The sequence below is a fragment of the Choloepus didactylus genome, chromosome 18 (assembly GCF_015220235.1).
Source record: "Choloepus didactylus isolate mChoDid1 chromosome 18, mChoDid1.pri, whole genome shotgun sequence".
NCBI classification, from domain to species: Eukaryota; Metazoa; Chordata; class Mammalia; order Pilosa; family Megalonychidae; genus Choloepus; species Choloepus didactylus.
The window spans coordinates 20,696,512-20,721,314 of record NC_051324.1 but is presented as its reverse complement, the minus strand read 5'-3'; the positions used below and the strand labels follow the sequence as shown (position 1 = coordinate 20,721,314).

Genomic DNA, 24,803 nt, shown 5'->3' with positions numbered 1-24,803 from the left:
CTCTTCTGGGCCCAGAGTTACAACTTCTTCAGTCCCAAAAGTCTCCAACAGAGTTAAGAAATACTAGAGTAGTGGTTCTCAACTAGAAGAAATTTTGCCCCCTCCAGGAAACATTCAGCAATGTATGGAGACAATTTAATTGTCATGACTCAGGGATTGGGGTCACAGGGATGGGGTAGTTACTGGCATCTAGCGGGTAAAAGAATTATCTAGCTCAAAATGTCAATAGTACCAAGGTTGAGAAATCCTAACTTAGAGCAACATGTTACAGAAAAATTTAAAGAACAAACACAGGAAAAGGTTAAAAAAAAAGAGAGAGAGAGAGAGAAAATATTGAATGAAAAGGAAAGAGAAAGATAAAAAAAAATGAGAACTAAAAAAGATAAAGAATTAAGGAGTGAAATACCATCAACTGCCATTTCAAGTGCAGCACAATAGCTATTTCCTGCAATGCATACTGTTATTTTATAAGATGATATTACTATCTTACCCACCTTGTGACTGCAATCACTTTACTCACTAGACATTGACTAGGGGTTTACTATATAACCTACTAGAAAACTGGATCCTTCTTTCTGGTCTTTCACAAGCCATCTATTTCTTATAATGATTCACTCATTCATATAACAAATATTTACTGAGCACCAACTATGTACCAGGCCCTTGGGATACAACAGTAAACACAACAGGCAAAAAGCCCTGCCAGAGTGGAGTTTATATTGGGGGTAAGCTACAGATGCATCTAGTTATTTTTTTCTAAGTGAATTACTTTACACATATTTCCACTGATAGAGAGTAATTCTACTGGCACATCTTCAATTTTCTCAGGTCATTTCAAAACTAAAACCACCCTTATGAAGGCTATCACTGTTACTCTTGCTCAGGTTGATGCCAAATGAGTATGTAATAAGCACTCTTTCTAGTTCACCATCATGGAACAATATTTCTTCAGGCAAAGCCAAACCTTTCTACTTCTCAAAAAGTTAAGTGCAAAAGTACATTGAAATTGACATAGCTCTTACTGCCTCTAAGGATACCTTCTGGACCATTACAGATAAACTGACAAGATTACGACAGAAAGTGAAAGGGCAACAGTGACAACAATGGGGGGATTTATAACCCAAAACAAATCACCCTCAAAGGGTAGCTCACATGATACCTCCAACTCAGAAAATCCAGTTTAAGAGCTGTCTGAGAGCACACCTCTCTCTCCTCATTTTCCTTCTGACTCCATTCTGTATCCAGGGTGGAACCCAACATTAAAGATATGCTCAGCACACATCTACTCTGGTCTGCAGGCATTAAGTCAGGCTTTCAGATCACTAGTTTTACACAGTGAGGAACTATGATCCACCAAAGGAATGCTCAAAACTCGACTGCTTTCTAGGGATTGAAGGGGTGTAATGATCGCCTGCCCTGAGATTTACATCTAAGAAGACCCACGGTGGGAGGTGAAACCATAGAATAGGTATTTACATGAGATTTGTAATGACAGTACAGAGAACTGGGCACACAGGAAGGGGTATGGGTCAGAAGGGTGTGGAAAAAAGAAAATGTTACTCTTCTCTTTGAAGGAAAATTAGTGAGTAGTATTCTTCCCAAAGAAAACCCTGGCAGCTGCACCCAGGGATTCAGCACGACTGCCTACAAGAGTACACTAGGGGCTGAGTGGAAAGGCAGGGGAAAGAGAAACCCAGAGGAATTAGGGATGGTTTAGTGAGGGGAGAGAAAGAGGAGACAGGGAGATGGCAAGTAATACTTCCCAAACTTCATGAGTACAGTTAGGAGAAAGTGAAGGGAAGAGAAGAGAAGGTGGAGGCCTCTAAGAATTCACACCCTGTGCCCTGAGTTACAAACACAGTCTAGTTGCTAACAATATTAAATTCCAAAATGACTTGTAATGTAGGAAAATAAAATAAACATCCTGCACACTTACCCAATCCGGGTAAACAGCTTCCCATGGGCATGGAGAAAACTGAGGATGAACCTTTTGTTCAGCTGCATGGGAAAAAGAGAGAGGAGAAAACAATTAAACTTTCCCCAGTTTCCTGTTACTGAACAGAGTCCCCAGTGACACAATAACCTGGCCAGGGTCTAAGGGGTGGGCACTAGGGATGGGAACCAAATGGACATGCCCAAACTCTCACAAAGACCCAGGCCACATGCCCAACAGCTGCTGCTCAGCTGAGCCAAGATGACAGCAGGCTCGGTGAGCGGACAGCACCCTCTGCTGGCAGTGGCACCTGGGTGCAGGGAACCAGAACTAAGAAAGCAGGGTACAGGAGATGCCCGCAGCTCTCTGGGCCCATAATGATGGAAATGAAATGCTGGCAGGAGCAGGAATGACCCTGATTTTGAAGAAGTCCCTGATTTTACTTATGAACTAATTTTCTACCTATCCAGGAATGCAGGACTCTTCTTTTGTAACGAGGGGTAAGGTTGCCCATGAGTAACAAACTCATCAAACTCTCATCCTTCAGCTTTTGTAACCGATGTTCTAGGCCTGGAGGTGAAAATTCAAATGTGGATCCCAACACATTGCTTTTCAACGAGGGGGGTGGGGAGATCTTCAGGAACTTTTTCAAACTACACATTCTTCCCAATCTTGGTTATCTAGAACCACTGCTTTTACTTTTAGACTAAAGTATCAGTCATCCTAAACACAGTTTCCCTTTGTTGTCACCAGTAACGCTTCAATTAGGAAAGGAGCTGAAAATGTAGAGGCATCCTAGAGGTAGACTATGGTACATGGGGGGGGGGGGTGGTGGCAATTTGTTAAGTGTTGATGATCAAATGGGGCATAAGCAACATACCTGGCAATATTATCAGCAAGCACTGAGGCAGAACCTTGTGAGAACTCTTCACTGAAACCAAGTGCAGAGTCAGGAAAGCCTTAGTCTGAGCTTCCCCCTTCTCCAGTACATCACCATGGATTAATTCCCATTCCTGCAACTTCTTGATTCTTAACAACACACTCGGATGGTCTACTCAGGTGGAGAATTATTGCTCCTCTAATTGTGAGACTATCTGCCTCCAGATCTCCCCCACACATTTATGTACTGTTTACCAGAAATAGATGCTTCTTGGGTGCAGCACTGAGACACAGTTTGGAATTATGAAAGGGTTCCTGGTTTCTTTGTTAATTTCAAGTCCAAAACCAATTCACTGTGGACTCCTGACTGCTTTTTACCATCCAAAAACAATGACCCAAAGAGACAGTAATTGTCTTTTTTTAGTTGGAAGAGTAGGTCTCTGGACACAATATCAAGTCTATTCTGCCACTAATTGTAGAATTTATGAGCAAGTTGCTAAAATGTTTTGGGTCGTTCCTCAACTGTAAAACGGAGTTTCCAACACTGGTATTACTTAACTAAGAGCTGAAAGAATAAAGCGAAATAATAAAAAGTAAAGCATTCTGAGAAATAAATGTTTTATGCAAGCCCTGAAAATTATCATTCAAAATTGTGTCTAAGTGCTTTGTGAACTGGAGAGCAAGGAAGGAGAGAGAAACTGTTCAGAGGCAGCAATATAACACAAGAGGAGGGGTTCTGAAATACGCCCAATTTCCAGTTCTTAAACAGTTGTTCCTGCTTTAGGCCATCTAAACAGTTGTGTGGAAAACTGATTTTCTACAAATCAGGAATTTTGAGGTGTACTTTCAAAGTGTTTGAGGAACTATAAATAATCATTCTCTAATTTATCTGCCTGGAATCTCTATTTTTAAATACGAAGTATTTAAAAAAAACAGCTTTGTCATGTTTCAAAAGGAGGGTGCTCTATCCTCTATGATATGAGACAATGGAGGTGAAACCTAATTTCAAGGGTACCTGTTAATAAAATTTCCAGGACTTTCAGAGCTCAAAGCCCATTTCTCAGTGTCAGGATGTGAGTACAGAGGTAAGTCTGCCCATACATATCAGAGAGGGAAAAATGAGCTCCTTCATCTCTGCGTTTTCTATGCTAGGCACCACAAAAAGCAAACCATCAAGACAGGGCCCCTAATCCCAAGGAGTTTGTAGTCCGAAAACAAAAGATAAATTACATACCAATTTGCCAACTTCCCATTTATACTCCAAAACCCCAGACAAAGCCTACAGGCGGTGAAGGTCCCAGGAGGCACTGTGTCATCCCTTACTGTCACTATCCCTTAGCCAAGGAAAAGCCTCTGGTGGAGGTGAGATCTCAGGAGATGATAAAGAAAGTGAGGAAGGGGAGTTTGGCACACAAAATGTAGAAACCTATCATTAATGCAATCATCATTTATTAGAGATAAAAGTTATTAATTAGTACATTCAGCACTCTTCTTTCCAGGATATAAAGAAGTACAGACAAACCAAACAGCATGACTCAAGTGTCCTGTAGGAAGGAAGAGCAAATCAAACCCAATACTCAAATCCCCTTCCTGGACCAAAGAGCCACATTGAGGCTGAGGAGGTAGATCAGGGACAGTGACAACTCATCACCTTCAGTTTCTCTACCCCTGAACTGTTCTGGGCAGGATGGCATCTCAATTGGTTATAATTAAGCACATGTTCCACGTAGAGATGTCCCACTTGGACAGCTGGAACTGAACCATATGAACTTTGTAAAACACGCCTTTTAAAACCACCTCTTTCAACTAAGGCACCACTTAAAACAACAGCTCTCACCCTCACACTGCAGTTTAGTTTAGTTTAGTGCTGCTTCAACCAAGTCTTATATTAAAGCAATTTATTTGTTATTACTTCATTATCTCTCCTACTTAAAACCAGCAGACTAGAGGGGAAATGGGCTAAGTGTCAAATCAGCAGTCAGCTCCAGAAAGCCTAGCCAGCAGGCAGAGGGATAACTCAGCTCAGAGTACCCGGCTGGCTCTTGGGAAGGAAATCAACACCAGGGAGATGAAAGCTTCCTGGTGTAGAGTTTGTGAGTATTTGTTGCTTGATAATTTATTGGGGTAAAGGAATAGGACAGGATGGCATGAACAAGTAAAAGAGTAAAAGACATGGGTTCAAATTCTGATTTTGCCACTTATTTGCTACATCACTATGGGCAGGTACAACAATTTTCTAAGGCTATTCTTTAACCATAAAAAGAGAAAGCTGAGTGGGATCAGTACCAGTGATTCCGTAACTCTGGGGGTGTGGTGTATCATCTGAGGAGCCTTTGTAAAAAAAATACAGATTCCTCTGGGGAGAGGAGGGGTGAAGGGGGGACTCTGAATCAGCATTTTTAAAAGGCCTTCAGGTAATTCTGAAGGACAGCTAGATTTGGGAACCAGCCACTGGATTAGATCAAGTATCCACAAACTATGGCTCACAGGTCAAATCTAGCCAGTCACCTGTTTTTGTACAGCCCATGAGCTAACAATGGTTTTTACATTTTTTAATGATTGAGCAAAAATCAAAAGAAGAATACTTTGTAGCAAGCGGAAATTACAAGAAATTCAAATTTCAGTATAATAAATAAAGTTTTATTGCAACATAGCCACACTCATTTGTTCGCATATTATCTATGGCTACTCTCCACTTCAATGGCAGAGTTAAGGTGCTGCAGCAGAGATCCTATGGTCCAAAAGCCTAAAATATTTACTATTTGGCAATTTACAGAAAAAGATTCTAGGCTAGATTATCTATAATACTGGTCTCAAATATTTTTCTAATGACATAATACTTGAGGGCCACCATACCCAAGTACTAGAAATAGCAATGATTCTCACAGGCTAAGAGGCAAAGAGGATAGTGAAGAGGAGTGTGGTTTAACAGAATCCCCCAGAATATTCTGACATCCACCCACCTCCCACCACCCAAGGAGAATCACCAATGCAGTGTTCCATTCAAGGCTAAAAGCCCACAAATGTATGAGTCTAAATAAATCTAACCTTTCTTGGTAGCTTCTGAGCAAACACCATCCTATTCTATGACAGCATGAAAACACCCAAATGTAAAGAAATTAAATTACAGGTTACCAGGGGCCAGAGGGTGAAGGAAATGGAAGTTATTGCTTAATGGGTTTAAAAAAAAAAAAAAAAAAAAAAAAACAAACACCACACCCAAATGTCCCAAAGCTTTTGAACTCAAAAGTCCCAAAGGTTACAGAGAAATACAAGTGAAGCTCTCTTGGTTTCCACAGGGTGGAAAGAGAACATACCCAAACCCAATAAAGATTATACTTAGGCCAGAAGGCTCCTGAACATTTTCCAAAACATCCCTAATCAAGGGAAAGTGCCAAATTAAGATTCATATGTACCTGCGCTGTGGCCTGACAACCTGTAGCAATCAGATCCAAGGTGCCACCAGATTAGCACCTCAAGGTATTTGGAGAGAGAAAGTTCAGCCAAAGGGCAACACTGTTGCTCTGACTGGGTTACTTTCTGAATGACTTTCCTTTCTGACTCATCTCTCCAGTGCGTGGGAACTCTCATGCCCATCCACCCAAACAGTAGGGGAGCTGGGACAACCTGTGTCTGCAAAGCACAAAAGTGAGAGACATTCTTGACCAAAAGAGGGATGTGAAAGGAAATATTTCGAAATAAGCTTCAGTGGCAGAGAGATTCCAAAAAGAGCTGAGAGGTCACTCTGGTGGGCACTCTTACGCACAATATAGACAACGCTTTTTAGGTTCTAGTGAATTGGAGTAGCTAGCACTAAATACCTGAAACTATCAAACTATAACCCAGAACCCATGAATCTTGAAGATGATTGTATAAAAATGTAGCTTATGAGGGGTGACTGTGATTGGGAAAGCCAAACGGACCACACTCCCCTTTGCCTAGTTTACGGATGGATGAGTAGAAAAATGGGGGAAGGAAACAAACAAACAAACAAAACAAAACAAAACAAACAAACAAAAAGGCACCCAGTGTTCTTTTTTACTTTAATTGCTTTAATTTTTGTTATTTTTGTGGGTATGGTAATGAAGGTGTCAGGGATTGATTTTAGTAATGAATGCACAACTATGTGGTGGTACTGTGAACAATTGAATGTACACTTTGTTTTGTATGACTGCATGGTATGTGAATATATCTCAAAAAAATGAATTAAAAAAAAGAGAGAGAGAGAGACAAGGAAATGGAAGTTCCTGCTCTGATCAGGTGGGTAACCAGAAAATAGTTCTCCAGAGGCACATACACAAACTCAAACCCATCTTATACATGAATGGGTAGATAACAGTGCGAGAAGGATGAAGTCCTTTTCACACTATTTATTCACAGCTGTGGAAATATATAGCAGGGGCATCAGAAAGACACTCTCAGAGGAAGAGACCCTGGAGTTGAAACCTTAAGGTTGAGTAAATTAATCAAGATAGTTTGGGAGGGAGTAGGAGGTCCTGCCTTAATTTGTGACATAAACAGAGGGAACAGCATGTGTGATGGTCCCAAGAGTGGACCATTCTAGATTGGCATGGCTAGTTGACTGGCTCTACAGTGGGAAGCTAGAGAAGTTGGCAGGGTCAAGTCATAAAGTCCTTGGTTAAAGAATTTCATCTTAATCAAAACCATTGAAGGGTTTTGAACAGGGAAGTGACATGAGTAAACCCACATTTTTAAAAGGCCATTCTGATTACTGTTTAGCAAATTTACGTGTTTTTTTTGGCAGGGGGAGATACATGGAGAAAGCGAGACCAGTTTTGAGGCTGGTACAATGATTCAGTGTCAGTGGACCTGAGAAGAGAGAAAAGACAGATGAAGGAAATAATCATTCCACGCCCAGACAATCATGAACCCTATCCCCCAAGGCCCTGTGGGTTCTAGTTCTAGTTCTAAGTAACTTATTTTACAGAGGACAACAGTGGCCCAGAACTCAGTATGAGTCTTTGAAAAAAGACTCAAACTAAATAAAACATTGACTTCATTTTTAGAGATAATTTGGATATTTTTACTTTATTTCCTTCCAATAATATTCTTAAATGTCTTAACATGGGGTTTGGCATTTAGTATACATTCAATAAGTGCTTACTGAAGAATTTATTAAAGCATATAGATTTGATAATGATTAAATAGATTATCCAGGTAATATACACAACACACACACACACACACACACACACACACACACAACAGTGTAGCACTAATATCAATGTTGTAAGGAAATAGCCCATTCATTACTACCTGTGAAAATTCAAACCCATCTCTTTTTGGAGGACAATTTGGCAAAATCCAAATACAGGTAATGAAAGAAAACAGAGTTCTGTCAGGATTTATGGATTCTGATCCTGCACAGGAGCAGCTACATCAACTATATTCCAGTCCAAGTAACTGGGCAAGAAAAGACCACAGTTAACATCAGCATAAAAGCCAAAGTCCCTATAATGGCCTATAAAAGGCCTATGTAATCTTACTCCATTCCTGCCTCCTCCTGTTCCTTGACTGTGACAAGTATGTTCCCATCTTGGGGCTTTTGTACTTACTCTCTAGCACAGTGGTTCCCAAACTTCACAGCATAATGGAACTGCCTGGGAATCTTTTAAAAATACTGATGCCTAGTTTCTACTCCAGACATTCTAATTTAACTGTGGGGGGTGGGGGGCAGGGAGACACCTGGCATCAGAATTTTTATAAGCTCCCCGGTGACTATTGTGCAGATAAGTCTGACAAACACCGCTCTAACTTGTCCTCATAGAATATATGCCTTTGTATATACTCCAAGGGGGCAAGGAAATTGTGCATTTTGTTCACCACAGTATCCCCCACAGTGGGCTCATAGTAGGTGACGAATAAATACTTGGTGACTGAATAGCGTTTTCAGTCTGGTCTTCAGCTACTCCTCCTAACTCCACCCTTGCTGACACAGCATACACTTCAGCAACAAAAAATTACTCATGGTGCCCTAAATTCACCACATTCTCTATGCTAGTATACTTTCTCTCTGCCTAAAATGCCTTTTCATGAACTCCTTTTTCTAACGAAGTACCATTTTTCCTTGCTTAAACTTCTCCCAGTCCCCCTACCTCCAGGCTGAGCCTGACACCTTATCCAACAGGTTCAGAGAATATATCATATGCCTCTGTTATATTGTGCATCTTCATTATCTACATACATCTGTCTTCAGACCAGATCTGTCCAACAAAAATTTCCACAATGACGCAAATGTTCTATATCTGCACCGTCCAATAAAGTAGCCACTAGCTTCATGAGACTATTTAACACTTGAAAGGTGGTTAGTATGAATGAGGAACCAAATTTTAAATTTTATTTCATTTTAAATAATTTAAATAGCCACATATATCTAGTGGGCTACCATATTGGTCAGCACATCTCTAGACTGCTCTCTCCTTTTGTGGAGGATTCATTTTTATATCACAGGACAGAATAGTTATCAGGAGGTGATGGATGGAATGACAGATAAATGACTGAGAGAGAGTTGTCTCCAAAGGCTACAATATCCATATTTGCGCAATTTCTGGCTTGTCATGTGGTAAGAGCAAAAAATACATTCTGAAGCACAAACAGGGCTTAGCCAGTAGGAGCAAAGGATTGGGAGACTATATCCAGTTATTTTACTGTTCTGACCAGCTATATAACCCACATAGAAGGCAGTGTGGCCTAACACTTGATTTTAACTATCAGTCTGCTCTTTTCAGAAGCTTGTGGGCCACTACCCAATGGACAAGTTGAATTTACAGGGCTGGTTCTATACTCTAGGAGTTATAAGTACCCAAGCTACACAGATATTAAACGTTTAAGTTTCCTGAGTTGAACAAAACAATGTGTCATACTCAACTACCTTAATAGTAATAGTAATGGTCGAAACTTCTATAGACCCTTTTATGAATAAGGCATTATTCTAAACCCTTTATGTCTATTATGACAATCCTGTGAGGTAAGTACTACTATTGTTGTCATGTTACAGATGTGGAAATTGAGCACAGAGGGTTAAGTAACTGGTCCAAGGTCATCATACAGTTAGTCAGGGGGTGAACTAAGAATTTGAACCCAGGCAGTCTGGCTCCAGAGTCTGAGCTCTTAATCTTTCACCTTTAAAAAAGGCAACCTTTTCAGCAGAACCAAAAAAGACACTGGAGCTGTTTATAAAGACCAAAAGCTAAAGAAACCCCAAACAAAAACCCACCAGTGGTTCCAACAACCATTCACTGAGAGGCCACCAGGCCAAAGCAATTGAAAAGTCTTGCAGCTAAAGGGAAGTGGATACTTCCAGTATTCCCAAATTCCCAAATAATATTATACAAGCCAGTGGAAGCACTTAATTACTGTACTCCAGGATAAAGCCAACAAGAAGAGAGAAAAGATAAAAGTGAGAAAAGTGAAAAAAAAAAACAAGCTTGTTTTCTATGGCAATAGAACAAAAACAATAAAACTAATTTTAAAAAACCCTAACATTTTTCTAGATACATCAGAATCTGCCTGATTAATCAGAAAAGAGTACTTCAAGAGTCAAAGAACATATATGCAATCATACTCTATCATCAAGTGACTGACGGTACAGAGTCCAGAAAAAATATCTGAAAACATACCCTTTGCCTACCCACCTACCACAGTACAGGAAAAACCCTTAATCTCTCAGAAAACGGAGGAGCAAGAACTAATCTAAAACCCAAAGGAGAATCACGCTTCATTTTCAAACAGATGTGCTCACAGAGAAGACTTCACAACCACTATGCTATGGGCACCAAAAAGCAAATAACCAGCATACAGGGAACTCTGGCAAACTTATGCGAGCTTCAGATTTAAGCCAGGCACCAAATAAGGGAAGGATTCTGGCGCATCAACCCCTAGGAAAAGTGTTTCAAGTTAAAAATGGTTATTCAGGTTTGGATGTGAACTTCTGTATCTGTTCTTTATCAACAGAGGCAACTCTACATCACTGGCAGCTAGCACATGAAAGAAAAGAAAACTGTTAGAATAAAAATGGGTTATACAAAGACAAGAGCATCATCTAAGACCTGGAACAACCTGGCACTTACCTTAATGCCAAAGACTCAGCTATAAACATGGCAATGCAAGACTTCTGGGATTCCATATCCAAGCTGGACCTAGCATCTCCAGGAGTGGGTAGGCCATGCTGTCACTTTTGTCCCCAACAGCCAGATAGTTCAAGATTAAAGCCAAATACCACAACACTTTTTGTAGGGTCTCCCATTTCACTGTAGCTGAAGGCAAAGCCTGATTCCATCTAGTTCTTTGTCATTCATATCTTATCTATACTGGTTCCCAGACCCCAACAATCTAGTTCAAAAGATACAGCAAACATCTCCAAATCTCTTATCTTTGATCCAATTCTTTATCTTGTTAAGTTCTCCCTTCATTCTCCTCTCTCAGCAATCAGCATTTACCCTTTCCTAATTTATTTACAGTGCTCTATCCTTGTCACTGCCACTATTAAATGTACAGAAAAAACTTGAGAGAAATTGGAACTCTTATTCATTGTTGGTGGGACTGTATAATGGTTCAGCCACTCTGGAAGTCAGTCTGGCAGTTCCTTAGAAAACTAGATATAGAGTTACCATTCGATCCAGCGATTGCACTTCTCGGTATATACCCGGAAGGTCGGAAAGCAGTGACACGAACAGATATCTGCACGCCAATGTTCATAGCAGCATTATTCACAATTGCCAAGAGATGGAAACAACCCAAATGTCCTTCAACAGATGAGTGGATAAATAAAATGTGGTATATACACACGATGGAATACTACACGGCAGTAAAAAAAAAAAAAAGAAAGAAAAAACTTGAGCTTAGAGCTGAAAGGGAAGAAAAGAATGAAAGTGATGGGAGTCAAAAACCAAACACTGTTAGTTACACAAGTATGCTTAATTTGTGACAATTAATCAACCTGTACAACTTTGACATGTGCACTTTTCTGTATGTATATTATGCTGTAATAAAAAGTTTTTTAAAATTACCACAACTTTTTCTGCTGTTCCCCCCAAAAAACCTTTGTTCCATGGCCAATACTCTTTGTCCCACATGTTCTAAGCCCCACCAAGATTCTAACTCTGAGGTGTCAGAAATGCAGCCAACTGTGCTAAAAGTTTGGGGCTCCGTGCAAGCGCAGACAGCTACACTGGAGTTATATATCGGATCTGTAGCTTGTGTAAACTACATCCCCATTGTACAGATATAGAAGCAGGGAAAGAGCTTAAGAAATTTGCTTATGGAAATAAAGGAATTTCAAGAATGTAATATGAAAGATTGAACTCCTGAGAAGTGACAGCTTCTCAAGGGCAAGAGGGTATCTATTACTGCCTTAGCCAACCTTCCAACACATGTCACTTAGAAGTATTTGAAGAGCCAAGCTGTTTTACAGGTATGTGAAGAGCCATACTGTTTTACAAGTATGTCCGAAAGTCTAAAGGAAACTTGCCAAAGAAATCCCTCAGAGAAAATGTCAATTGACTTAACACAGTTTGCTTCACAAAGCAGGATCAAGCATCTCAGAGATCTGTGGCACAAGTCAACTCAAAATCTCATTCGATAGAATAAGGCTTTAGCATCTTTACCAAAATAGAAACAGCCCTCCAAAATGCAAATCCACAGGAAGTTTTATCTCAATTCCTCTCTTCTGTATACTTTAGTAGTTGCAGTCCCACTGTGTGCATAAATGGCAAGAAATAGTTCTTAATGCCATTGGTTACAACACAAAGCATAACTTTTCCTAAGCAAAACTGGGCTTGCCTCAGAAAGCTTCCCAGAATGATGGAAGGCATGACTTCAGGGTGAGTCAACCTTTGCTAATGCATAAAATAAAGGAGAGAAGAAATATTTTAAGGACTCACTTCTAAGCACTGGCCAAATCAAAAGTCCCGAAGCACCTACCTTATGATGGATCTTCAGTCCCAACTAACTGATTGGACAGCATCAATGTGGACATCTGTACCACGGTCTACAATACTCTAGTGATAGACTCTTTGGCTAGGAATCTCAGAAGCAACCATTCTTTGCAGTTTCCTAACCATACCGTGTTTCTATCCACGCTGTTCCTTTTGCCAGAAAAGTTTGCTGCCAACATCTACCCAAACAACTTTTTCATTCTTCAAGATTAAGGACACAAGTTATCTTTCTAAGGAGTTTTCTCTGTTGACCCTGAGTTAATCTCTTTCTCCTCTGTACTACGTTTTTACAGTGTACATCTGTCCATTACACTTGTAATACTTTATTGCGAGTATTTATTTACATATTCATTTTTTCTACTAGACAGTGAATATGTTTGAAGAAAAGACCAACATCATTTACTTTTGTATGTGTAGTGCCTAGAACAGTGATTACCATAAAAAGGTACACATTAAATATCTATGACCTGAATGGGGGCAGGGAAAAACTTGATCCCCTCAGAAACTCTTAGCTGACCTGAGCAAAGAGAACATGTCCACATAAAATTGCTAAATCAGTTATTTAAGCCAATGTACAAAGGTGTATACTGTACTGCAAGGTAAATTAAAAACAAGAAAAAAGGGACAAAAGAGAAAATAAAGATAGAAAAGTAAGAGGTCACCAGTAATGTCACAGTGCAAAATGAATGCCAGACAGCCCTTTAACGCTTTTTAAAGGAAGTTACAAGAGTTTGCGTGTAACCTCTGGAACAGGTAGAATAAAGAATTCTTCTGAACAACAAATTCATAAATGTGCATGAGATTAGGAAAAACAAAAAAAACCCACAGCACCATTCCTGATACTGAACTTCTTCCATGATTTTCCACAAAGAGAATGCCATGTACTATAATAATAATTATTATTAGTAGTATATGTCTTGATTTAGTTTGATAACCTTACGCCAAAGCACAGTTCAGTAAAAACAATGCTATTGGGGATCAACATGTCACCTAGGTATACAACTCTCTGATGGTTCTAGGTGTGAATGACATAAAAAGAATAGTAGGAGCGAGACGCCTTGTGATCCCCATAGTAGATGCTCAATAAATTCTGGATTCGTGGATAGATCAAAGAAAAACAACTCAAACAATCACTGAAGCTAAAAACAAAAAAGTATGGTAAACAAATTTTACAGGGATTTAAGCATCAGAAAGACAGAGATCTAGACAGCATTTTGTTCCTGTGGTCCACAGAGTCAATATACTAATATACTCAGGAGACTAACTTCAATACTACATATTTATGAGTAAAGTAAGACTTCCAAGAGGGGAAAAAACCAGAGTTTTCCTCTGGAGCCAAATAAGCAGTCTGCAGATTGGGGGAAGATCACAAGCCAAAAAACAACTATTTTATATTCTCTATCTTAGCCCAAACACATTACATCCAAGACAATGAAAACAGGGTAGATCATGAAATTCTGGGACCTTTAAATACAGAGAGGGATTACAGAATGATAGAACTTCAGATACATCTCCCCATGAGTACTGCCAGAAACAAAAACCAATATAGGAAATCAATGACAGAGGCAACATGGGGAAAACAACAAGGTTGGTGCAGTCTCTCAGCCCACACAACAGGCAGTATATTATTATGGGAAGCCAGTTGCTCCCATAACCTCACCTCACTACTCTATTCTTTCTTAGAGCAGCTGCAGATTGAACAAGGATTCAATGTATAGGTCTCATTCTTATTTGGAAGGCTCTTCACAGACTAGAAGCTGGATCCTAAGGGACGATTTATAGAACACCCTCTCATACATTCCAGTTGGCTCAAACTCAGCAGCTGATTGCTCCCTTGTCTAACTTGGTAAGGAGCCAAAGAAGGACTTCTCTCAGTCAACTCTCTCAGGCTGGAAAATTCTCTAACCCCAGAGTTCTGGCTTAAGTCTGCATATCAGGTTATTCATGAGATGCCAAAACTATGTCTTTACATTGGCTTTGAACAAGTCTCTCAAGCACACCATACAGATTCCCACATATCTCAAAATCATCTGGACATTAAGGCTAAAGATGGCCACTCTTCCTCTCACATAGAGAGGAATACACTTTCCAAAGCATTAGCAACAGTGAAACAAATCTTTCATGAATCAATCGCAACAATTCTTGAAATAGGGGAACAGGTGACAAAGGAACAAACTAATTAAATAGCCTCCTTAAAACCTTTTTATTCTACCCTACTGAACTCTCCCAACACATTAGTTACCCAAAATTTCTCTCACTATTGCTCATCCCTAGGCCAGGAGGATCCAAAGCCCAAATCTGTTTCTTTGACCCCATAGAGCTCTTAAATCAGCGGTTCTTAACCAGAATAGTAATGGCCCTCCCAGGAAGTGTCTGGGAACGTATGTGGGCCACTACTGGCATCTAGTCAGCGGAGCCAGGAAGCTCAACATTCTGCAACAACAGGCCCACATAATGAAGAACTGTGGACCCAAAAAAGTGATACCACTCTCATTAACCACTGTCCTAAATGAAGCATTAACTGTCTTCACCCCTCCCAGTTTCTAGAACAGAAGTGGGCAAACTTTTTCTGTAAAAGTTAAGACAGTAAATAGTTTAGGCTCTATCGGCCACATAAGTCTGTCACATGTTCTTTTTCTTTTTTTAAACAAAACTTTAAAAATATAAAAACGATTCTTAGCTCACAGATCATTGACAGTAGTCTGTCCACCCCTGTTACAGAGTATTGAGTGACTTCATTACAGTCTGTCTATATTAATTTGGAGCTGTTGATTAAAATAAAATGTGATTGATGTGTTATCTACAATTCTAATGATGGACACTATGATTTTTAAGAACGACATAAGGGCTTCAGAATTTAGTACTAAAACCCAGGAACTGAGGCACATGTATGACTTCTAATCAATTAAACAGCTCTCTCATCTCCTCTCCCTTGTGCATTTTAAATGCTTCAAGTTTTCTTCCAAATGTTTACCTTCAAACATATTACTGGAAAGAGCACAGGCAAATATGCCTTTCCCCCTCTCTTCAGGATATATAACTTCCTATTCAAAAAATGCTACTCAAAAGTCTCTTTAAAATTACTACTGTTAACATTTTTTAAAATGTCTAAACCAAACCAAAGCCTGGAAATTCTGACTGGTATCTGGGTCCTGACTTTCCGGATGGTAACTAAAGGTCACGTGGGGTGGAAAGTGGCCTGTGGGTAACACAGAATACACACATGCACGCGAACAGGATATGTTGGTAATCCGGTTTCCTGAGACCTGGTGAGTTGTGAGAGTTCTCAGCAACACCCTTGTGGAAGATAAAAAAACCTTAAGCTGGAAAAGACTGGATTTTAAGAAAGTGCCCATTCTTACAATTACATTTCTAGCTAACACAGAATAGGAAGGTACACTTTTTCTTCCTCCACATTTCGCTTGTCTAAAAATACAAAACAACAACAAAAAGAAACAAAGCGAGTATCTGACAAGGCTTCTTCACAGTGTGTAAGCTGGTGTTTGCAGCATGGCTTATGTCATGTCTCAAGACCAGAAACATCAAGAGTGTGGTTTTGGTGTTTAACCAGCCTCAACTGCACCCTGGCACTCTGTTTCTTCCCCCAGAGAACTTTGCTCTGTTAGAGGAAAGAAACCAACCTTATATCTTGAAACGAAACGGCTAGGATAAAAATAAAGCCCTGAAGTGGTTTGGTGACCGAGGTCACTAGGGGCGTTAAGGGTTTGGAGGTAGGGGCCAACGTACTTTGAGAAACTTCCACTCACTGCCAACCACAAAGAGACAAAGACATCAGCCCTGGGTCCAGCAGTGACTAGGCAAGCAGTCTCCATCCTTGTCTATTAAGGGATGCTCCTCACATGCCGATTTCACATTATCAATATCTGAAAAACCCAGTCCTGGTCATTACTCTTTGATGAGTAATCCCATCAAGCTGTTTCTAATGGCCTAAGAAAAAGAGAGCCAATCTGGAGCCCCTTCCTATAGGAGGCAGCTTTTATGAATTGACTCCTGTCATCACATGTTGCCAAACCTCAGTTTACAGAAGAATACTTTCAAATAGCTTCTAGGGTGAAAGAGTATGACATGAGATACACACTGGAAACTACATTACAAATGTAAAGGGATACCTAAATGACTTAATATAATCCCATAGCAACCCTGGAAACCTGTCATAGCGCCTACCTTACAGACACAGGAATTGTTGTATCAATGATGAAATAATTATGGGGCAATGAAATAGTCATGTCACCACAGATGAAGCATTTACCTACTAAGCATGGACATTCAATTCTTCTAGATCATTACAGATTAAATCAATGCTTAGCCTTTTCACAGAACATCAAAAAGCTTATTCTAAGCTTTTTATCAAAAAAAAAAAAAGGTATGCAAATAACAACTATCACCACCAATACATAATGATATGCCACTCATTGCCCTTTACATGAATTAGCTCATCTAGTCTATCATTATCACCATCTTAGAGATGAGGAAATTGAAGCTCAGCCAGGTTAAGGAACATGCCCAAAGTTTCACAGCTGGTAACTGATGAAGCCAGGACTTGAATTAGGACTTTCAAAACCCAAGCTGTTAACCTCTCCAGTATCCTGCCTCTGACATATAAGATGCTGGACAAAGTTAAGGAAAGCTATCAAGCTGCCAGCCTCTAGAGAAATACAATGGACATAAAGACAATCACTCATGGAATGATCTCCCAAGTCCAACGGTAACATGGAAAAAAGCAAAGGTGAGTAACGATGTGTATGACCAATGTAAGAAAAGGGAGATAATTATATATGTATATGTATATTATCTATTCAAAAATATTTCTTTAATTAGCATATTTTAAAAGGCAATCACTCCTCTACTACCTCTCCTTCAGCCTATTCCCAATGAACTAGAAACCAACCCCAACATTACTGCCTACAAATTTCTCCAAGTAGAATCCAGCTTTCCAAACAAGGTCACAAGCTTTCTATGCAAGGAGGACTCAAATTAATCTCCCACACCCCAATTTATGACTAGTTCAAGATGCCACCTCATGAAATGGACCCTTTCAGACTCAACTGGTCCTATCAAATATCTAACCTTCCTTTAACTTGTTCTTTTTCATGTGTCTTGAGAAAGTTGCTCTCCACGAATGGGAGGGAGGACATAAAGGTGGCACATCGTGCTACTTTGATAAACAGGAAGATACAGATAACTGTTGAATGAAGAAATTAGAATACCACATTTCTAATCAGAGTCCGGATTGTTTAATAATTAGGCATGGATTTTTCCCATCTAATTTCCCAGGTTAGTGGGCATTAGGCATTTCCAATCTAAATGGTATGCCCTATATAAACATGCAGGTGGTGAAAAGAATTATTAATCTGCACTTTCAAATTTATCTACAGTAAGCAAGCATTGGTTTTATAAATTTTAAAAATAAAAATAAAAACCTTGCCTTACTTTATGCAAACCATTAACAGCTTCCTCTGACAACCAAGATGTGAAGACACTAGTATCTTCTGCATGTTTAAGTTCAGAATGCCCAGAGCACTGTCTAGAAGCATAGCCCTCAAACTTTTTCAATCAGCACACTCTGGGCAAAAGATTTAGTCACCCTCTACCCTACCAAATTTAATGGATGGAATAATGTGCTGCTTTTGTTGAATTAACAATCAGACATGACAGGTAACCAATGAGAAATTTCAGGAACAAATTATTTCCAGAATGCAGAAGTATATTATAGGGACCAGCCCACTGACCACCACTCATGCACACCACAGCACTAGACGAGAACCTGGCCCCTGTGAATGTCCTGGTCTGTTCTCTACCACGCCAACCCTCTCACATTATTCTCCAAATTACCACAGACTTAGATACCTTGCAAACCCTCTGCTGTTTCACACTTGCTCTGTTTTTGCTCACACTGCTCCTTCCACTTGAAACACTCTCTTCCCATACTGCTTGGTTAGCTTTTCCAAGAAGCCTTCCAAATTTGCTCTCCTTTCCCCCCACCCCAACCCATGTCTCTGACAGAATTGGACCAAGTGTCCTCTGTGCTTCCACAGCACTCAACACTTACCTTCCTCAAAGCACTTACCACAATATATTGAAACATTTTATTTATGTAGCCATCTCTTCCACTAGATCAGAGGTTGGCAAACTAGGCCCAAAGACCTATTTTGTAACAAAAAGTTTTACTGGAACATAGTCATGCTCATTCATTTATGTATAATCTATGGCTATTCCACCACTAGACAACAGAGATGAGCTGCTGCAACAGAGACCATACGGCCTGCAAAGCCTGTAATATTCACTATTTGGTCTTTTACAGGAAAAGTTTGCTGACCCCCTGCACTAGACTCTAAGCTCCTTGAGAGAAATAACAATGTGACACTCATCTTTTACAACCTTAAACACAAAGTTAGCACAACAAAGTTGGTCTAGTTTAGCACTGGACTCAGAACAGACTATTACTCCAAAAATTCAGAGGCAACTGCATTAAATTCTATACTAGAACAAGTCCTGTAAAAGACAGTATGCAAAAAATTAATAATGGAATGTGGCAGAGAAGAAGAGAAGCAAAAAGAAACCAATTGAGGCAAACAATTACCACTTAGATAGGTGAAATAAGATGTGATTCAAATAAGGAAATGCCAGATAATAGGTATTAGGAGCTACCAAGGTACAGTATAGTCTAAACCCCTACCCCATCAAAAAAAAAAAAAAGAAGGGCCGAAGAGAAGAAAGGTTTTGACAAGAATTTGGCCAAATATACAATGACATTTCACTTGTCTAAAGACCCATTTTCTATTCACAGCACCAAACAAGTGTGGGTACAACAATCAAGGGGGTGGGGGGAAATGCTGGAACTGGTAAACCAAATCATGCCAGAACGTGAGTGAGGACTCACTAAAGCTTGAGATAAACAACTATCTACAGTTTGATCATTCTTCCCCAGCAGACAGACAGGCATCACATTCCAATCAAGAAGTTGATAATGGAGCAATCAGGTCCAAGAAAAAATCCTCAGGAGTTTCATCAGAGACCCTTCCCTTTGGGTGTGAGAATGATTTCTGATGCTGTAATTTAATATCCCTTAATTTAATGGCTGACTGCCAGCAACAACATATTTGCCAAGCAGTACCCTTTCCTAATTTCCAAAGACAAGTGAGGCATAACAGAAGGCATATCCAAGAATGCCCAGAAACCTGGCAACATTAACTTTGAGTGGTCTAACTTGTAGGGGGAGAGTTTAAATGTGAAATCTCAATAGTTTAAGGATGCCACTTGCAGTTGAGGTTGGCAGCTCCTTCCCAGGCTGGACGTTCAACCCAAACTAATGTCAAGGCTGGAAACCAACAACTCACAAGCTAACCTCTTACAGCCATTCAGAGAGAGAGAATCAAAACCAGGGCTTGGCAGATAGAAAACAAACTAGTTAGATCTTTACTCTCATTACTAACAACTACCTGAAACCAACTGTGTGTTTCTTATTCATTGTGCCAGGTTGAATGTATTATGTTCCCCCAAACGCCATTATTTTTGATGTAATCTTGTTTGGGCAGACCTATCAGTGTTAATCAGATTGCAATTCTTTGAGTGTTTCCACGGAAATGCACCCCACCCAACTGTAGGTAATAACTCTGATGAGATAATTTCCATGGAGGCATGGCCCCACCCATTTAGGGTGGGCTTTGTTCAGTGGAGCCTTATAAATGAGCTGAGAAACAGAAAGAACTCAGTGCAGCAGAGAGTGACATTTAGAAGAGGAGCTACAGCCAAGAGGGACACTTTGAAGAAAGCACAGGAGCTGCAGATGAGAGACAGTTTGAAGATGGCCGTTGAAAGCAGACTCTTGCTCCAGAGAAGCTAAGAGAGGACAAACACCCCAAGAGCAACTAAGAGTGACACTTTTGAGGAACTGCAGCCTAGAGAGGAACGTCCTGGGAGAAAGCCATTTTGAAACCAGAACTTTGGAGCAGACGCCAGCCATGTGCCTTCCCAGCTAACAGAGGTGTTCCAGACACCACTGGCCATCCCCCAGTGAAGGTAATTGTTGATGACTTACCTTGGACATTTTATGGCCTTAAGAGTATAACTTTGTAACCAAATAAACTCCTTCTATAAAAGCCGATCCATTTCTGGTGTTTTGCATTCTGGCAGCATTAGCAAACTAGAATACTCATGAATCTGAATTTTGGTTTTTCAGCTGTTAAATGAGCAATTCCTATTAAGGCTCATCACCCAAAAAGGACAACTAAAATAAGCAAGCAATGTACAGCAAATATTTGAATTAGATAAGTTAAATAAATAATACACATTTTTATAATAGAATATCATGCAGCCCATAATAAGAAAATATATTCTTAGACAAGTGGAAATAGTTACTTCTGCTATAATGCTTGTTGTAAAATATAAGTTTGTTCCGTCACAACCAATATATTAGGGAACAATTTGAGTATAAAGCAAATTTCACATTTGCTTATGCATGATTTTCTTGGCAAGAAATACCATATGAACGTAGAAAACTGCACCCAATTGAACCAGGTAGCATAGGAATACACACACACACACACACACACACACGCTTACACCTCAAACAGCTACCAGCTGCCTCAGTTCACCATATGAATGTGAGCTTTAGCCACACCCATCCACATCTGGTGTTACAACTGTCCATCTGATTTCAGATCACCTCCTTCCTCCACTTCACAATAACTCATAAGCTGCAACTCTTCCAAAGCCCACCTCACAAACAAACTTCAGGTCTTTTTCAAGATACAGTGCCATATTAACTGTAAAGCACTATTTCTTACAATCCCAGCAGCAAGCTGCCATCACTTCTATCCATTCCCAAACATTTAAGTTCAGCCTCGTTAACAATTCTGTCCTCCTTCATTCTGAAAGACAGTTTTGCTGTCTTTTTAATATGTCATCTTTTTAATATGTCACTAAGGAAGTTTTTGAGTGTTCTGCTCCTAACCCCATAGTCCCTATATGCACTGTGGTTTTTATTGCTTGATTTTGCATAGCAGAGTGATCTTTAGGAATATGTGTTTCATTATAGCAAAACTGACAATGTCCAATTGATAATTTTTTTAAAAAAGGAAATTTAAGATCAGTATATATAGTACAAATCCTTTTTTCTTAAAGGCATGTGTATATAGGCATGTGTGTATTTATACAGACTTCCAAATGTTTAGAAAAAATCTGGAAGGATATCCATCAAATAGTTAACATTGGTAGGAATACAAGTAACTTTCATGTTAAACTTTAAATATATTTCTATTTGATTTAGATATAATGAACTGACATTACTTTTAAAATTTAAAAAAACTCTTTTTAAAAAGCAAATAAATTTGTTCCAATTATAAAAATATTGGAGAGTGATTTCATAACTCTGATTATGTCATTGCCCTGCTGAAAATCCTCCAGTTCCTGATATCCAAACTTCTCAATATTTATGAAGGATACAGCCTCTGCTACCTTCTCAAGCCCCATTCCTCAGTCCTTCCCCTTATTTATATACTCAACAGATTAATCTTGCTTTTCTAGGAAAAAGCCAGTGCAGCTGAAGCACAGTAACAATGCAGAGAAGAAAGGTACAGATAAGGTTAGAAGTAGCAGGGACCAGATCATATGGGGCCCAGTAGACTAGGTTAAGGATTCTGGACCTGATTCTAAGAGCAAAGAGAAGCAACTGAAGACATTTAAGTAGGGGAGTGACATGATCACAAATTTATTTGAAAGCTCATTTAGGTTATTATCTAAAAAACAAAGGCCTGCAGAGGACCAGAAATCAATGTGGAAAGACCAGTTAGGAACTTCTTTCAATAGTCTGTGGAATACTGAAATAAGTACCGCTTGGACTAAGATGGTGACAGCGGAAATGGAGAAGAGCGGATGGATTCAAACTATGTTTAGGAAGTGGAATCAACAGCACTTGTTATGATTGGATGTGGGAACGCAGGAAAGGAAAGGGTAAAGAATGACGCAAGTTTTTAGCAAGAACACCTTTCACATCCTAGTTTCTAGCCACAATGAACTACCTGCAGTTCCCTAAGCCCTTAATGCCTCTTTCAAGCTTGCATGCCCCAATAGACATGCCCTTACAGCATTCTTCAGCTGCAAAATGCCCCCTCACCCTAGACTTCCCTAACCATGCCTGAAGAGCTACTCTAATTGCATCCTCCTATAGCCCCTCATGCTTGTAGTCCCACCCAGCACTTGCCATACTGCATTATAATCATATACTTAGGTTTCTGTTTTCCCCAGGATCATTTTTGGTGACTAATCTCTATGTCCCCAATGCCTTCAAACATCTTTCAAATAAATTCCCACTTCTCATCTGTCTGTGGGTTAAAGGAACAGAAGAAACAAGCTGAGTTCTTGGGGCCTACTGCAAGAAAGAAAAGAACATGGGAAGCTGACTTGGGTCTGAGAAAGTAGGTTAAAAAGGCAGTATGGTTTCCTGACTGGATAAATGAAGAGCTATGAAATGTACTGACAGTCTTCCTCAAGGGCTGGTGGTAGTCAAGAACTAAAAGGCCTAATTCACAGAAGCAAATTTAAAAGGAATTAAGGGAGGTAGTTACAAAAGGATGGTGTTCAGCTGAAAATAGAAACATCTTCAGAATAGTTTGGAAAAAAATTATCACATCTTACTGTATATAATACTGTAATTATTTGAAATTTTTACCAACAATATATTCATTTATTGTTGTATAACTAAAAGTAAATCAAGGGGAACCTAAGACGGCAGCCAGGAGAGACAGGGCAAGATAACACCTCTGTGAAAAATACTAGATAAAAACCAGGTGACCCAGAATACCGGTTTCAGCAATGCACCAGCTGGACAAGGTCTGCTAGAACCACAGGGGCCATATACTTGGTGAAAACGGGAGTCTGCATTCTGAAACATGTGAGTAAGCCAGCTGAAAGACCCGCAGCCATGCTGCAGTGTGGGGAAGCCGGGAGTTGGCATTTGGAGACGGACTGGTTCTTCTACAAAAAAAAAGGGGGGGGGGGGGGAAACCCAGGAGCGGCTGCATTTGCGACGGTGAAAACGGCGCAGTGAAGCACGGTAGAAGCAGTCTGAGCTGGCCTCTTGGTGTCTGGCGTGGAGGATAGCCTGCTGCAGATTCCCTCAAGGCCAGGGGAGCAGAGGGGAGAACTGGAAGGAGAAAGAAACCCTGCTGCTTGCAGCCACTCCCCGGCAGGCTGGAGACACTCCTGCCCAGGGCCATGCCCACAGCCCAGAGCAGCGCCGGTTGTCCCGGAGCTGGGAAGGAGGAACTGTGCGAGGAGAGGAGAGGGGTGGAGATGCCCCATTCAGCCATCTTTGCGTCAGGCTGAGAGCGTCCCTGCACGGCCCGGCGGCCCGGGGCTTCCCTTGAGGGACGGCATGCACTTGTGACGTAGCATAGCCTTCCCTCAGCAGAGGTCCTAGAAGATCACAGCTGAGAAGGGGGGCCCACTTGGAAAACCCAGGGATGCTACGTCAGTGCCAGTGGTTTGTGGGTCAGCGTCAGAGAGGATCGGGGGCAGAACTGAAATGAAGGCTTAGACTCTTGCAACAGCCTTGAATCTCCAGGAACACCTGGGAGGTTTGAATAGTAAAGCTGCCCTGCCTCCCTAGCCACCCGTTCAGGGTCCCACATTCAGGGCAGATGGCTCCAGCAACACACCCAAATTGGGTTCACCAACTGAACCCCACAAGAATCATTTCCCCACACACCACAAGAACAAAGTTGAGAACTGACTTGAGGGGTATAGGTGACTTGCAGACGCCATCTGCTGGTTAGTCAGAGAAAGTGTATGCCACCAACTTGTATTTCTGAAAAATTAGATTGGTTGTTTTTTTTTTTACAACTTGAAAGAACACCATCAAGCAAAGCAAATGCCAAGAGGCCAAAAACAACAGAAAATCTTAATGCATATGATAAAACCAGATGATATGGAGAAAGCAATCCCAAAGACCCAAATCAAAATATCAGAAGAGACACAGTACTTGGCACAATTAATCAAAGAACTACAATTGAGGA

The 24,803-nt window shown here is 40.3% G+C and overlaps 1 protein-coding gene across 2 annotated transcripts in view; it reads right to left on the bottom strand.

Moving 5' to 3' along the window:
- The window catches only part of SMG6 (SMG6 nonsense mediated mRNA decay factor), a 226,197-nt gene that overhangs the window by 181,035 nt on the left and 20,359 nt on the right, over positions 1-24,803 (bottom strand). For both annotated transcript variants that reach the window (XM_037809231.1, XM_037809232.1), the window contains exon 9: positions 1,937-1,998. In XM_037809231.1, the coding sequence (XP_037665159.1) occupies positions 1,937-1,998 (62 nt within the window). The remainder of the gene's footprint in view (positions 1-1,936; positions 1,999-24,803) is intronic.